At 44.7% G+C, this 16,881-nt stretch overlaps 1 protein-coding gene across 4 annotated transcripts in view; it reads left to right on the top strand.

The window, feature by feature from the left end:
- The window catches only part of Stk38 (serine/threonine kinase 38), a 33,736-nt gene that overhangs the window by 13,545 nt on the left and 3,310 nt on the right, over positions 1-16,881 (top strand). For all 4 annotated transcript variants that reach the window (XM_075979713.1, XM_075979712.1, XM_075979714.1 and 1 more), the window contains 9 exons: positions 51-173; positions 1,585-1,668; positions 6,057-6,180; positions 8,665-8,819; positions 9,490-9,592; positions 10,303-10,364; positions 14,624-14,741; positions 16,020-16,143; positions 16,310-16,405. In XM_075979713.1, the coding sequence (XP_075835828.1) occupies positions 51-173; positions 1,585-1,668; positions 6,057-6,180; positions 8,665-8,819; positions 9,490-9,592; positions 10,303-10,364; positions 14,624-14,741; positions 16,020-16,143; positions 16,310-16,405 (989 nt within the window). The remainder of the gene's footprint in view (positions 1-50; positions 174-1,584; positions 1,669-6,056; positions 6,181-8,664; positions 8,820-9,489; positions 9,593-10,302; positions 10,365-14,623; positions 14,742-16,019; positions 16,144-16,309; positions 16,406-16,881) is intronic.

Genomic DNA, 16,881 nt, shown 5'->3' with positions numbered 1-16,881 from the left:
CTTGGTTTCAGAGTTTCAATTTTTCTCCTCTTCCTTTCTTTGAATATTAGAAACGACTCAGGAGGTCAGCCCACGCTCGGAAGGAAACAGAGTTTCTTCGATTAAAGAGAACAAGGCTTGGACTGGAAGATTTTGAGTCTTTAAAGGTTATAGGTCGAGGAGCATTTGGGGAGGTAAAAAATATCCCAGAATACCATAGCTTCTAACGTACCAGGAGCTCCCAATTGTGTTATACAGCTTGAAATGTACAAGACATGGGGTTCCGTGGCATGCGCAGTTACCCCTCACCTCATTGTTTCCTCTTGTTTCCCCAATCATCGTCTCAAATCATGTCTCTGTCCTGTCAGAGATGACGGTGGTTAGCTCTTTCTTATTTTTAGGATTTGTAATTTTTTTTTTTTTAATTTTTAGGATTTTTTTTTTGAGGCAGGGTTTCTCTGGCCTTGAGCTCAGCTCACCGAGATCCACCTGTTTCTGCCTCCTGAGAAGGCAAGTGCCACCAATATCCAGCTGGAACTTCCTTTTTTGGGACAGTCACACTATGTAGCCCAAGTTTGCATCAACCATATGATCCCCTGCCTCAGCCCTCAGAATGTTGGAGTTTCAGGCATGTACCATTGTGCTTAGACACTGGTGTCAGGATACTTTGCAGCTATCAGTGCATCAACAGGTCTCATGTAATCAAGACAGGGACCCACTTTAGAGGTGGTGTCTACAAATTAAGACTCTGAAGATGTGCACTGTCACACAGCTGTTGACCTCTGACACCAGGGCTGGACCGGAGTCTTCCATTTTAAAGCTCTTGTTCTCCCAGTACCACGGTGCTATCACATAGAGACCCTGTCTCTTTTTTTGTCATGGTTTTTGTTTTTCTTTGAGTCAGGGTTTACCTGTGTAGCCCTTGCTGTTCTGGAACTCGCTCTGTAGACCAGGCTGGCCTCGGACTCACAAATACTTGCCTGCCTCTGCCTCCTGTGCTGGGATTAAAGGCGTGGGCTACCACCACCAGGCAGGTTTTTGTTGTTGTTGTTTGTTTTTTAACCTTTCGACATTTTTTTCCATGGAAAAGCTTTTGCTTTCATGGTTTGTTGTTGTTTTTTGACAAAGGATCACACCATAGTCCAGGCTAGCTTCACACTGGTAGCATCTCTGCCTCAGCCTCTTGAATACTGAGATTACTGTACTCAAGTACAAGTAGACCTGATGTGTTATTTTCATTTTATATGCTGTGATTATTACTTCAGCTTTCCAAGCTGACTGACTAATTTTTGTCATGGGTTTAACTAGACCTTAAATTTGAAACTGAAGGCTTTTAAGTTAGTTTGGTCAACTGGGAGCCAAAGTGTTCGGATGCAAAGATGGTTGAAGATCTTCCCAGCATTGATATGGCTCCAAAATACATTCAAATATAACATTAAAAAGTATTGTCTGTTTCTTTGCTAGTTATTGCTTATGTTTGAATTATAATGCTTTTCTAGTGTAAATAGTGTTTGTGAAGTCCCAGGTTTGATCCCCAGAGCTGGAAATGCAAATCCTCAGCTTGGCAGTGTGGACTCGACCCAGCATTGCTTTTGTAACCTGCAGGTGCGGCTCGTGCAGAAGAAGGACACGGGGCATGTGTATGCGATGAAAATCCTGCGCAAAGCAGACATGCTCGAGAAGGAGCAGGTAACGTGAACAGTGCTTTACTGTGGAGGCTGTGAAGGAAGCGCTGGGTCTACAGCTACACTACCAGGAGTGACCTCTCTTGAGGTCACACTTGGTGTGATGGGAGTTTCTTACCTATTCTGAGAAATAACAAGTGTTTTGTTCTTGGGTGGGGAGGTAGAGCTCAGATTTGTTGGAGCACATTGTGCTCCTTGTACCTAGACCAAAGATGGGGTCTTCTGTTAGGTGTCTCGTCAGTGCCTGAAGAGGCCACTTGCCAATGCTGGATTAAATTGGAGAAATGCAAACGGCAGCGCAATGGCGTTTCCTTTAATGGTTAGGAACACTTTCTAGTGGTGCGTGCTTGCCTGTGATGTGCACAGCCCTGGGTTCCATCCCTAGTAACATCCCACCCTACCAAATAAGGATTGGAGCTCACGTTGAAAAGAGGTCTGAGATGGATACTTAGTGCAGATTCCATAAGATTTAAATGTTTGGTAGCTTTCTGTTTTAAAAGGAAGAATATAGACCTTATGTGGATCTGGTTTAGTTTTGCTGGTTGCCCAGAAACGAGTAGCAGTGGGTGATGCTGTTGAATTCCAGTATAAGGTCAGAGATCTTGTGCCAGGCAGAGCCCTCTGGAGCCCAACAGCAAGGATAGAGACCGTAACCTGAGAGGAGTATAGTTATAGAGTCATTTCTGCCTACGTTCAAGTGCCACCTCAAAATTTAGTAGTTTGGGGGTTGGAGAGGTGACTCAGTGGTTAAAAGCAGTGACTCCTCTTTCAGAGGATCTGGATTTAATTCCTAGCACCCTCATGGTTGTTCACAGTCTAAGTCTAGTCCCAGGGAATCTGACACCCTCCACTGGCCGCTTGGGGCACTGCATGCACATTATACTCAGACTAAATATGTAGGCATGACAGCCATATACATGATTATTTAGTCCTTTTCTTTTAAAAGGATTTATTTATATATTTATTTATTTACATGTTAATTTATTTATTTATGCACCATTCTACCTGCATGTTAGAAGAGGGCACCAGATTTCATTGCAGATGGTTGTGAGTCACCATGTGGGTGCTGGGAATTGAACTCATGACCTCTGGAAGAGCAGCCAGTGCTCTTATCTTCTGAGCCTTTTATTTTTGTTTCCATGTTTTACTCAGAAGCCTTAGAATCTTGATTCCGGTTGGAAGCAGGTGTTAGCAGCTCTTCAGGTATTACTGCAGTCTGAGCAAACACCAACTTGATGCAGAGTACTGTGTAGCTCTGCTTGTTACCCAGAGGACAGTGTGCTATAGCTGTGCCGCACTCACAGGAGCACCAGTTAATCTCATGAAGGACACAGTGTCAGTGTTGGCTAGTCAGGATAGTTGTAGATCACGAGCACGTTTTCCAGTATGCATTTCCCATCATTTTAACCACACCCAGAACCGGTGTCAGCTCGTCAGCAGTCACAAGAGTTACAGAGTGGGGCTGGCTAGAGGCCCGGAGCCGTCAGGTGCTGCCAGTGAGCCTGATGGCCTGCGCTTGTGACTGGGACCCGCAGAGTGCGAGGGGAGAAGCAGCTCCTGGAGCTGTCCTCTGACCTCTAGACATGTGGACACACGTGCATACAAAAGAAAACACTTCAAATGTTAGAAAAAAGGAGCATGCTGGCACATGCCTTTACTTTCAGCTTTGAGGAGGCAGAGGCAGGAGGATCTCTATGAGTTCAAGGCCAGCCTGGTCTGGTCTACATAATGGGTTCTAGGATAGCTGAGACTGTGTAGAGAGACTTTGTCTTGAGAAAGGAAAAGGCCCATCATGACAGGAATCTCCACATAGCAGGTGATGTACACAGAAGTTATAAGCTCTTTTCTTTCTTCACGGTTAATAGCTACGATTTTCTAAATGAAAGTAAATATCAATTAGAATTAGAATTTTTAAATACTGCATTAACATAGGCATTAAATGGAACACTAAATTATTCAGGTCACCTTAGTTGGTGGACTCAGTTCTGCTCTTTGATCTCAGTACATGGCCAGCTAAGTCCTGAGAGAGCGTTGGGTGCTTACGCTAGGTGAGTGAGAAGTGGGCCAGCACAGCTCCGCCCTGTTCTTGGGTAGAGACTGAGAATCTGAGTTGTCGTGTTGTTGGTGCTGTTCACATTTCCGGACTGAGCAGGGTTTATAGCTGTCTTTGAAGAGCTCAGGTTGTTACTCTGCCCACAAAGGGGATGCCTCTGGTACCAGGAAACACGTAAAAGACAAGACGAGCATCAGCTGGTGCCAGATGGTTCTCTTTCAGTGTGGGCAGTGCGATGGCACCGCTGTAAGAACGAGGCTGGCTGGTGTGCCAGCTTCCTCAGTGCCTTGGGTGTACGGGCAGGAAGAGAACCTGCTGTGAGGTGCACCTCTGGTTCTGTGTCTGCTGACTCCACTTACAGATCTTAAGGCTTCTGGCTGCCATGTCAGCCTCCGGAGAGAAGGCTAAGGTGGTTAGCTTTCCTCTCGACAAACAGGAATGTTACAGTCACCATCCTGTCCTCCAAGATGAGTGACAAGTGGTAATACTAGTGCCTTCTTTTTCCCTTGGGTCTTTGTAGTAGGTGGGGGCCCAGGAGAGCAGAGGTCATAGTCTCCTGGCCTCTGTACAGCTGCAGGTCAGCAAGCAGCAGTAAATTTTCGCAAGCTTTTTCTGTTCAAGGAAAATCAAGGTAGATGTTGGACTGGTTCTGTGGTTTCATAGCACCGTTCTTATCCCGTTAACAAAACCTAGGAGTTTTCATATTGAAGCTACTAAAGAGTTCCCCAAGGAACCATGTTAATGGAGACTGAAAACTCATATGTAAATTATTATGCCCTCAACCCCACACGGCTTGGGCTGAATAGGCAGGTTAGATCTAAGTCAGGAGATGAGAGGGTGTGTCACCAGTGAGTCCTGGAAGAGCATGTGGTCCTACTGAAGACATCTCAACAAAAGAAGCAGTGCGTAGACGCTGTTTATGTAGAGCCACAGAAGTGTCAGTTCATGACTCTTCATATAACCGTGACCTCGGAACCTACTGTCAAAACTTAAGATCAAACTTTTATTACAAGCTTGAACTGACTGTGATGAACTTAGACTTGATTCAACCCATCTTTGGATCTTGTGACACTTAAAAAAAGAAAGGAGTAGTGTAATTTGAGAATATGCAGTAATGTTTTTGTTTACTATTACATATTTTAAATAATGTGAATTTGATATAGTCAGCATTTTTGAGACAGAATTTCATGTAGCTATGACTGTCCTCAAATTTGCTATGTAGTGGAGGATGATCACCTTGAACTCCTAATCCTCCTGCCTCTCTCTCAAGTGCTAGATTTGAAGGTATGCATCCCCTGCCCACCAGCTTCACATGGGCTGGGGATCAAACCCAGGGCTTCATGCATGCTATACAAGCTGTTTACCAGCTGAGCCATACCCCTTCTCATAAAGTATTACATTTAACAAAGTGATTTTACCATTTCCCCTAAACTGCCTGTAGCTTGGTCTCTTTTTAGCTAGATTTTGCAGCAAATGTAGAAAACTAGAAATGCCATGATTTTTGAATCTGTAACCCAATAAAAACTTTTTATTTTTTTCATATTTCAGTGTAGTTTACATCAGTAGACTAAGTGCTATGGCATCATAGCATCCTAGAATTGTCTTCCAGAGCTCTGCTACTTTGAGGTCACGGAGGGTGTGTAGCTCAGTACTTCAGGAGCACGAGCACTTTGTAGAGGGCTTCTGTAGCTTGAGCAACGTGAGCACTTGTGTAGAGTGCGTTTGTAGCTTGAGCAAGGCCCTGGGTCCATCTCAGGCAAAATGAAACCAGAACCAGACAAAACAGCCTCAGACAAAATAACTTCTCCTGGATAGTTCAGACTGAGGTGGGGCTGTTTATGCTATGGAATTTTTAGAACTGTGGGTTGGGGACGCTGGTAGAGTACTTGCTTATCTCTGGTTGAGTGTTCTCACTACACAAACGGTGTACATGCCTATAATCTTCAGTTGTCAAGATGGAGGTGAGAGGGTCTGAGTCCATGGGAAACCTTGGCTACATAGTTCAAAGGCAGATATATTTTTATCTGCCTTAAAAAAATTAATAAAGATTAGGACAAATATATAAAAGAATGGTAATTTTAATTAATCATAGGTTTACTGCTACGGTTGCTGTTGCATTGAAGCCATTCATTCATTTTGGCAGGGTTAAAGCCTTTCTTACCAGGTTTCTATTACTGGCTTCCTTCAAGTCAAATGTTAGTTTCAAGTTGGTCAGTTTGTGATAGCAGAACTTTCGCTTGTCACAAGTAAATACTCAGAACAGTATTTAAATTGTTTATACAGATATACAGTTTACAGCAGAGCAAGGCTTGTCATTAATCAAATGCGTATACCTCCAGGTTGGCCACATTCGTGCGGAGCGTGACATTCTAGTGGAGGCAGACAGTTTGTGGGTTGTGAAAATGTTCTATAGTTTTCAGGATAAGCTAAACCTCTACCTAATCATGGAGTTCCTGCCTGGAGGTAATTACTTCACGATGAAGCTCGATTCCCCTTTGTTCTGTGGTTTTCTCTCACATCAACAATTAACCCTCCCTTCTACCTGTACCTCTCACAGAGTTGCTTTCTGGGTCTGCTCTAGGTCTGGAAAAGGAGGTCAGTGCCCGCCCTGGTCAGTGCCTCTCTGAGGTCTTAGCCTGTCATCCACTCCCCATGTCAGATGGACAGGCCTTCCTGTCATTTTCCTCTAAACACATAGAGACAAAGTGGAGAGCTCTGCCTGCTTTCCCCCTTAGGCATTGTTGCCCAGCTGATTGCATTGAAGCCATGGAATTGTTTGCTTCAACCTTTTGGCTTCTTTCTCAGTGATTTATTAGTAAAGAGTGAGTTTTTTCTTCACCTAGATTAATATCTAGAGACCACTTCTCTTTCTGAGATGTCAGGCTTAGACAGCTACAAAATAACGTGGAGCAGAGTGTCCCATCTCTTTGGGGACAGTTTCTTCTGGTGAACCAGTGAATTCTGAACAAACAGAAGACAAATTTTCTCTCTTTTTACATTTATTTGTTTTTACATCCCAACCACAGTTTCCTCTCTCTCCTCCCAGTTCCCATATCTCTTTTTGTTTTTTAACAAAGCAAATGTTATTTATTAGGACATAGTATATTGATTTCGTGACACTCCTTAATTTATTCCCAGGGTCACCAATAATTTTTACAATAGATGCTGGGCGGTGGTGGCAGGTGTCCATTCGTGCCCCCCCCATGCCTTTTTGCCTTAAGCAAACATATATAAATAGTATATATATACTGATTATATTAAATAGTAAGAAACAGCCTGGCCAACAGCTCCTTACCATGTGTCTTTCTAGCCATTACTACACCTCTTCCTTAGCTTTTCATGTCCCTTGGACCCTACCTTTGTACTTGGTGATGCTGGCCAGCATAGCTGTAGACCAGCTGGCCTGAGCTCTCCCACCACGTGGGCAAACGGCACACAAGTGAGGCCATCAACCACTCTCCTTGGTCCTGAGTGACAGCTGCATAGTGACCTCAGAGTTGGCTTCACCCACTGTCCCTGGTCTCTGGGTGTTACCAGGAATGCTGAGGACTCACAATTTTCAAGTCTTGGGTTTTTATTTAATTAATTAATTTTTGTCCAAGGGAAAATTCTTGCTGAGAATACAAAAAAAAGAGTTATTAATGAAGGCAGCATGAGACTCTTAAGGTCAGAGGTTCCTCTTGTCCTTGTTTCCTACTGGAAGTAGCTTTACATGAGATAGAAACTGAACCTTCCTGTTTTTCTTAGCTTTTTATCTACTTTACATATTTTATGTGCTTTTAAGTTTAATTGCTGAATTTTTAGGATATGAATTTTTTTTCTTGCTTTATGATGATGCTATTAAGATTTAAATTCTCACCTTGCAGGAAACTAAGGAGTTTATCATTAGATTAAAGATTTTTTTAAATGTTTATTTATTATGTATACAATATTCTGTCTGTGTGTATGCCTGCGGGCCAGAAGAGGGGGTCCCATTACAGATGGCTGTGAGCCACCATGTGGTTGCTGGGAATTGAACTCAGGACCTTTGGAAGAGCAGGCAATGCTCTTAACCTCTGAGCCATCTCTCCAGCCCCCTAGATTGAAAGTTCTAACGGATAGTGGTGTCCATTTAAATACCTCTAATAAGATGTTAGGTGAAGGCCCTGGTGGTCTTGAATTGCCGATGTGCTCGCCTGTCAGGGACTTAGAGCCCAGTGCAGAGCCGGCTCAGTGTCTGTTGACTGATGCTTGGCTGCCCACAGGCCACTTTCCTGTTAGTTTGCCTCGCTGTGTTTTTAGTCCCCTAAATATCTACGTTTTATTTGGCATTTCATTCCAATGACAGCAACTCAACCTGTGTGGAATTGACATCTGCTCTAGATGCAGACAGCTTTACAGATACTGGAGCAAACATAAAAGTAAAGTAGTCCCAGCACTCAAGAGGCAGAGGCAGAGAGATCTCTGTGAGTTCAAGGCCAGCCTGGTCTACATAGTAAGTTCCAGGACAGCTAAGGCTACACAGAGAAACCCTGTCTCAATAAAAATAAAAAAATACAAAAAAGAAAATGTAAAGTAGGTTTTCCCCCAGTCCAAAATACTGTTGTAAGTAATACACTGTAATCGTGGGAGAAATCTCAGTTCTCTGAAGAGGAAAATTATAGTGTAGTAGTCATCATTACCTGGCGTAGGTGCAAGAAGTGTTTTTCTCTGTGACTGATTTTTACCCTTTAAGTATTAGAAACCTCTTGCTGTTTTCTCCCATGTCAGCACTATGGGTCAGCCTCTGGGACACAGCATAGCTGGGTTTAGTTGGCTTGTATCTGAAATCTGGTTCTTACTCACAGTGTGTGTGTGTGTGTGTGTGCGCGCGCGCGCGCGTGTGTGTGTGCTGTGCATGTGCGCGCGCGTGTGTGTGTACGTGCATTGTGTGTGTATGCTGGTGGCTTTGTATCTTTGTGCTTCCAGGGGACATGATGACCTTATTGATGAAAAAAGATACTCTGACAGAAGAGGAGACTCAGTTTTACATAGCAGAAACAGTGTTAGCCATAGACTCCATTCACCAGCTGGGCTTCATCCATAGAGACATCAAACCAGACAACCTTCTCTTGGACAGCAAGGTATGTGGGGAGCGGGGGCAATGGCACCCTGACCAGTGTGTCCGCTGAGCTAGGCAGCCCTGTAACATTCAGTGATGATATGGCAACTGTGATCCACCTCGTATGTTCTTTTTACAGGTAACTTTGCCTTCACAGCATCACATCCTGTCTCAGCTATGATTTTGTAATTTAATTGAATGTTCATCTCTCTCTCTTTTTTTTTAAAGATTTATTTATTATGTATACAATGTTCTATCTGCATGTGTGCCTGCATGCCAGAAGAGGGCACCGGAATCTCATTACAGTGGTTGTAAACCACCTGTGTTCTTGCTGGGAATTGAACTCAGGACCTCTGGAAGAGCAGCAAGTGCTCTTTACCTCTGAGCCATCTCTACATCCTTTTTTTTTTTTTTTGGGATTTTGAGATGGAGTTTTCTCTGTATAGCCCTGGCCATACTGGAACTTGCTCTGTAGACCAGGCTGGCCTCAAACTTAAAGCTCACCTGCCTCCCAAATGCTGGGATTAAAGGTGTGCGCTGCCACACCCAGCTGGAGTGGTTTTAGTATTTTTTGTTATGTGGATTTCATTGTAGTATGATGGGTGGGGAGCGCTGTGTTACTAGAGAGGTGATGCTTGCTGGAAGGAGCGGAGCGCTTGTACATCCGTCATCGTTCTTTTTCCCCCTCACAGGGCCATGTGAAACTTTCTGACTTTGGCCTTTGCACAGGCCTGAAAAAAGCGCACAGGACAGAATTTTATAGGAACCTGAACCACAGCCTCCCTAGTGATTTCAGTAAGTGTCACAGTGACGTTAATTTTGCCCTGTTCCTTAACCCAGTATGTAAGGGTAATTTCCCTGGGAACTGAATTATGCAGGAATGCCACAAGCCAGGTCTGAATGAGTGTGAAAACTGAACATAAAAAGTGAGGAGGGAGATGAGAAGAAGAATCTGAGTGCATTCCGTGCACGTGGGAGGGGGTGATCACAGAACAGTGACTAGAAAGAGCATGTGGTTGCAGCCCGCTAGGACTGCTTGCCTAGCATGTAGAAGGCCCCGCATGCCTTCAGCAGTACCACAACCAAGACCCCAAAAAGCACATATATGTACAGTTGATACACATTAGAGCTTCTTTCTCCTCAGTTCTGATAAGGCCTGTCTGTCCTCTGGCTACGTGAGCCCCATGAAACTGTTGACAGCTCCCACTGAGACTCTTGGAGCTGCTGTGTCTAGAGCTTCATATTGGGTGATAGAAATGGAGGAAAAACGAGTCACCAGAGCTAATTTCCTTTTGTCTATTTGCTTATTTTGTTTTGTTGCTTTGAGGAAGGAGTCTCCATGTATCCCCGACTAGCCCGGGGCTCACAGAGCTCTGTTTTCCTCTACTCTGCCTGGCTTCACCCAGAGAGTTTAGTGGGTGTATGGTGTGATTAGTAACAGATCCCTGAAAGTACTAAATATTCCCATCTGAAATTTGATTAGAACTTGATTTCTTTACTTTTAGCTTTCCAGAACATGAATTCCAAAAGGAAAGCAGAGACCTGGAAAAGAAACAGACGCCAGTTAGTAAGTACTGAACAGTCTGAGCAAGTTTTAAAATGAATACAAATGGGCTGGGGATGGAGCTCAGTAATAGAGTGTTTGCCTGGCACGTGCAAGGCCCTGGTCCTGTCCCCAGTACCAGCCATCACCAGCAACAACAACAAACCAAACACCCAGGAAAGCTCACATATGCCCAGGTGGTGAGCATTTGAGCATCTCCCTTGTGTTGAGTACTTCAGCAGCAGCGCTGTCCCTGGGCTGATAGCCCCAAGTACCCAAGTAGTTCTCTGAGGGAGGGTAGGTTATTTGGGCAACAGCTGGTAAATTTTTGGGAGGTGACTTCATGCTGGCCTTCCAGTGGGTGACAATACTTTTCTTCCTGTCCTCCTTTCTAAGGTATAAAGGGTTTAATTAGCCAGGCGGTGGTCAGTGGTGGCGCACACTTTTAATCCCAGCACTTGGGAGGCAGAAGCAGGTGGATCTCTGTGAGTTCAAGGCCAATCTGGTCTACAAGAGCTAGTTCCAGGACAGGATCCAAAGCTACAGAGAAACCCTGTCTTGAAAAACCAATTAAACTGGGGATCTCAGGGTGAGACTAAGTGTAAATGTCTGCTTTGAGTATTTAAGGAATTTAAAAATTTTATAAGTGTTTGACTATGCCCACAATTAAAATTGTACCCCAGTAGGGTTGAGAGATGGCTCTCTGGTTAAGAGTACTGGTTGCTCTTCCAGAGGTTCTGAGTTCAGTTTCCAGTACCCACATGACTGCTCACCACCATCTATAATGATCTGATGCTGTCTTCTGGTGTGCAGACATGCATACAGACAAAGCCCTAAATACATACGTAAATAAAATTGTGCCCCATAAGTTTTAGAGTGATCTTACTGCTTTTACCATGATAGTATGTTGTAGATTCACCACTGAAATGTTGCTGTCTAGGGAAACTTCAGTCTTACTTATTTCATGTATGTGTGCATGCATCTGTGTAGGAGCCAGAGGACAGCTTGTAGGACTCTCCTTCCACCATGTGATCCTGGGACACAAACTCAGGTCATTAGTCTTGGTGGCAGGTGCTTTAACCAACTGAGCTACCTTGCTAGGCCAGAACTCATGTGTGTATTTGTGTGTGTGTTTTAACTTTTCATTTTTATTTTATGTATATGGGTGTTTTGCCTGTATATATGTCTGCATATCATGTGTGTATCTCTGGTATTTCAAAGGCCAGAAGAGAGCATAGGACCCTCTGGAAGGAGTTACAGATGGTTGTGAGCCACTATGTGGGTTCTAGAAATTAAACCTGTGTTGTCTGCAAGAACAGCCAGTGCTTTTAGCCACTAGGACATCTCTCCAGCCACACCAACACTTATTCTTTTTGTTGTTGTTTTTGTTTTTCAAGGCAGGGTTTCTCTGTGTATCTTTGGCTGTCCAGGAACTCTCTTTGTAGACCAGACTGGCCTCGAACTCACAGAGATCCACAGGTCTCTGGCTCCTGGGTGCTAGAATTAAAGGTGTGTGATACCATTGACTGACCACCAACCTTTAATCCTTTTTTTTTTTTTAAAATTATTTTTCAAGACAGGGTTTCTCTGTAGCTTTGGAACCTGTCCTATAATTTGCTCTTGTAGACAAGGCTGGCTTCAGACTCGCAGATATCTGCCTGCCTCTGCCTCCCTAATACTGGGATTAAAGGCATGCGCCACTACTGCCCGGCCCCAACATTTATTCTTTTTTTTTTTTTTTTAAAGATTATGGATTTATTATGTTTACAATATTCTGCCTGCATGTATACCTGCACCCCAGAAGAGGGCACCAGATTTCATTATAGATGGTTGTGAGCCACCATGTGGTTGCTGGGAATTGAACTCAGGACCTCTAGAAGAAGGGTCAGTGCTCTTAACCGCTGAGCCAACTCTCCGGCCCCCAACATTTATTCTTAATAGATGATTGATTGATTGTTCCTATCTGAAAGTGAGGTATGTGCTATACTTTGTAACGGCAGTGGTCACGTGTGTATATGTAGAAAGAGCAGCACTTTGCTTGTTACATACTCACTAGTAACTTGGCAGGGTTGTGTTTAAAGCAGATCTCTGAGTAAATGCTGGCTTAGACTTTCTTGCAGTGCTTTACTGACTTGCCTCAACAGGAAGTAGATGTCAGTAGACAGGTAGGCCGGTGGAATAGAGTAGAGGACTCACATAAGATCACAAAACTATACCCACTTAATATTTTGACAAATGAGGCAAAAGCATACATTGAGAAAAAAATAGCCTGGGGCTGGAAATGGCTCAGCAGTGAAGAGCACTGTCTGCTTTTCCAGAGGACCCGGGTTCAGTCTCCAGCACCCACGTGTTACCTTACAACTGTCTGTAGTTACAGTTCCAGGGGACCTGACACCCTTGCACAGGCATACGTACAGACAGAACATCAGTGCACATACAGATAAGTGTTAGAAAGCCTGTTCAACAAATGGTGCAGGATTTTTACCTGCAGTATTATGCTGTACTTTGAAATGAAATTAGATTCTTATTTCCACCCTGTACAAAAATCAATTCAAAATAGACCAAAGGCCTTCGTTTATAACCCAAACGGGCTGGAGAGATGGCTCAGTGGTTAAGAGGACAAACTGCTCTTCCCAGGTTCACTTCCCAGCCCCACATGGCAGCTCACACCTGTCAGTAACGCTAGGTCCAGGACTTCTGGCAAAACACCGTTGAACAAAAACAAAAGCCTGCAACAAGACTGGGCATGTTTGTGGATGTATTTAATCCCAGCACTCAAAAGGCAGAGGCAGGTGGATCTCTTTGAGTTCGAGGCCAGTGTGATCTACATAGCAAGTTCTGAGATATCCAGGAATACGTAGAGAAACCCTTCTCAAACAACAATAAAAATCCCTTGGAGCTTCTAGAAGAAAATACAGGGGAAAATACCCTTCGAGATATTGGGGTAGGCTGGGACTTTTTGAGTAGAGCCTCAGTAGTAGCACAGGGACTAATCCATGTGTCAAGAGGTGGAACCACACGAAAATAAGTTTCTACAGCAAAGGAAGCAATCAGCAGTGAAGGCAGCCCAGAGTGGAGAAAAGTTTTGCCAGATATATTTCAGATAAAGGACTACTATCTAGAACTTGCAAAGAATTACAGGAATTAAATACCAAGAGAGTAAAACTATCAGTCAACAATGGGCAAGTGACCAGAATAGATAGTTTTTAAAGAAACACGAATGGTCAATAACTATTTTTAAACACGGTCAGCTGGGCTTGCTAGTGCACACCTTTAATCCCAGCTCTTGGGAGACAGAGAAAGAAAATCTTTGAGTTCAAGGCCATCCTGCTCTACTTCAGGAGTCCCCGGCCAGCCAAAGCTGTATATGAGACCTGTCACAAAAACAAGCCCCAAAACAAATGTCCAGTCTACCTCCCCATCAGGGAAATGCACATTTAAACTACTTTGGGTATACCTCAGCCCAGTCAGAATGGCGACCATCAGCAGATGTGACAAGGAGTGTGGAGAAGAGGGGCCTGTCCTCATTGTTACTGTTGCGCAAATCTTATAGCTGCTGAGCCATCCCCAGCCCAAATAGCACAGATTATTAAGGCTATCAGTGTCCACTACAGGCCAGCAGATGAGAGTGGAGCTCCTTTTTATTTCAGAGGCTGCCTCACACATGACAGACCCCAAATGGAAGGCTTTGGCTGCACATCCTCCTAGGTTTTGTAGCCTAGTATATATGGGAGTCAAGTACTGGCATTGGGGACTGTTCTTGCTCATCCCAGAGAGAGCCTACATTGTAGGAGACATCTGTAAGCTTCTGGTCACTAACGGGGCTTCCCTTTGTGGCTCTCAGGTTACTTAGTATAATTTGGAAAGTGGGATGATTTGGAGCAGACATTTCATCTCCAAACTGGGCTGTCCCTTCACGGGTTCTTAGACCCTGAGTAATGAGTTTGGATCAGGTTTTATCTGCATCATTGGGCTGGCTCGTTCTTTCTTGCATACATCTCGGCAGAATTAGAAAGGCTCATTCAGGTATAGAGCCTGGTTCTTAGTGGGTGTTTATGGTATGGGCAGTGGGTGTGCTTAGGAGGGGTCTTTTGCCTTATTAACAAAGCTTATTGTTCAATTTGGACAGTGCTGTAGCAGATGAGTTTGTAGTAGGCAGGGGCTGTCCTACTTATGTAATTTGGGTGCCCCTAGTGGGGCTTGAGGCCTGTGGTCTCTGGAATAGCATTCTTAGCTTAGGCACTCACTCCTGGCCTGGCCTCTCTAATGTGTGTGTGTTTCAGGCCTTCTCTACAGTGGGCACTCCTGATTACATTGCTCCTGAGGTGTTCATGCAGACCGGGTACAACAAGCTCTGTGATTGGTGGTCACTCGGGGTGATCATGTATGAGATGCTCATCGGTAAGTTGCATGCAGAAGGGCTTTTCTGTGCACCAGGAAAGACTCCACTGCTGTTACTGTCTCACTTGGGGGAACGAGGTGCTGATGTTCCCTTGATAGACAACTCTGTTGTATTACAGGTTCCCTGACCTCTTGTGCTGCCTGTGCTGGTCATTTATTTACATTTCTTCTGTTCCTTCATTCTCTCCATCTGGCCCGTTGGCCACTCTCACTTATCAAGCACCTATTGTGTACAAAGAGCTTAACTAAGGCTGTGTCTCTCCCTTGGTTTGTGAATTGTGGATTGCTTCCTCTCTCGAGGCTTGTTTGCAGCATGGAACCTTTCTTTCTCCTTGTCTTTGGATGGTGTGTCTCTTTATTTAGGGAACACATCTACAGCATGGCCATATTGCCATGGAGCCCTAGATGAGACTGGATACCAGGGTGGGTTTGGAATCACTTTATCTTGGGGAACATTGGATATGGATGTCCTCCTTGTGGTGGACAGGCTAGCAATACAGGCTAGCAGCAATAGGAAGTGCAAATGTTTGTCCTTTTTGTTTTGTTTTTTCAAAACAGGGTTTCTCTATGTAGCTTTGGAGCATCTCCTGGAACTCTTTGTAGATCAGGCTGGCTTTAAACTCAGAGTTCCACCTGCCTCTGCCTCCCAAGTGCTGGGATTAAAGGTGCACGCCACTGCCCGGAGTGTTTGTCCTCTTGCTTAGACTTCCAGAAAACAACAAATAGGCCATGGTGGTCTCTTTAAAACCCATGCTTTCCCCTTAGCTTGCTGACACTGTCCCCTTATGAGGCGCTCCCTAGAGAGGGCCCTTTTTGTGGTGTTCATCCTGTTACTTCTGGCATGCTAATTCCACACTGCAACTCTGCCTGTCATTTCTTTTCTCACCTTCAACTGTTAGCTGGCTTTCTAGTGTTATCAGAGGTATAACTCCTCACCTCGAGTTGGCAAAAAAATGAAAAATGGGTGTAGATAGCCGGGCAGTGGTGGCGCACGCCTTTAATCCCAGCACTCGGCAGGCAGGGGCAGGTGGAGCTCTGTGAGTTTGAGGCCAGTCTGCTCTTCAGAGTTCCAGGACAGACAGGGCTACACAGAGAAACCCTGTCCAAAAAAACCAAAACAAAAAGGGGGTTTTGACATTTCCTGGGGAGAATGAAAATTGGCGAGTGGTGGAGGAACAAGCATGCAGAGGTGGTAAGTTGATATGGAACCGTGCTGAGAACTAATTGCCTCGGAGTCTGGGTTCTGAGCTGGAAAGCTCACACTTCTGCTTGTTACAGGCTACCCACCTTTCTGCTCCGAGACCCCACAAGAGACTTATAAGAAGGTGATGAACTGGAAGGAAACTTTGACTTTTCCCCCAGAAGTTCCCGTCTCCGAGAAAGCCAAGGGCCTGATTCTGAGGTAGTAGAGCATCTCATCTCCCACACTCAGCCCTGTGACAGGAATGAATCCTGGGTGCTCCTGCTTCCTCCCTCTAGGGATGGGGCTGGGAAAGAGCATGCAGGAGCCTGGCTATTTATGTCCCTGAAGAAACTGTTGGAGTGTGCTGAAAAGCCCATTTTTCCAGGTTCTGCTGTGAATGGGAACATAGAATCGGAGCTTCTGGAGTTGAGGAAATAAAAAGTAATCCTTTTTTTGAAGGCGTTGACTGGGAACATATCAGGTATACACCATATTACAGTTTGCAGTTTACATAACTTCTTATTGGAGGGAAGGATATACATCCCATGGTGTGTGAGTAAAGTTCAGAGGACAGCTTGTGGAGTTTGTTCTTTCCTTTACCTTTGGCATGGACTCTGGGATCAAATCAGGTCACCAGGCTTGTGGAGCAAGCACCTTTACCCATGAGCCATCTCCCTGGCCACAGACTGGGTCCCCTGCAGCCCAGCGTGACCTCCTAGAAGGTATGTAGCAGGTGGTCATGAACTCGATTCTCCTGTCTCTTCCTCCAAGTGCTTGGGGATGATGTACCACCACCCGTAGATTGTGATTTCCTTAGTTCTAGTTTGGGAGGATCATCACTGACTTTCATTTGTGGTAAAAATTGGGAGTCACAGTGCAGTAGACGCAGCAGTGACCATCAGTGAGGGCAGTCTGGGAAGCTGCTGTCTGTGCTCACAGCTAACCTCTGGCTGTTTC

Source organism: Microtus pennsylvanicus, chromosome 7 (assembly GCF_037038515.1).
Source record: "Microtus pennsylvanicus isolate mMicPen1 chromosome 7, mMicPen1.hap1, whole genome shotgun sequence".
NCBI lineage: Eukaryota > Metazoa > Chordata > Mammalia > Rodentia > Cricetidae > Microtus > Microtus pennsylvanicus.
The sequence above is the reverse complement of the archived record's forward strand: the minus strand, read 5'-3'. Positions and strand labels throughout refer to the sequence as shown.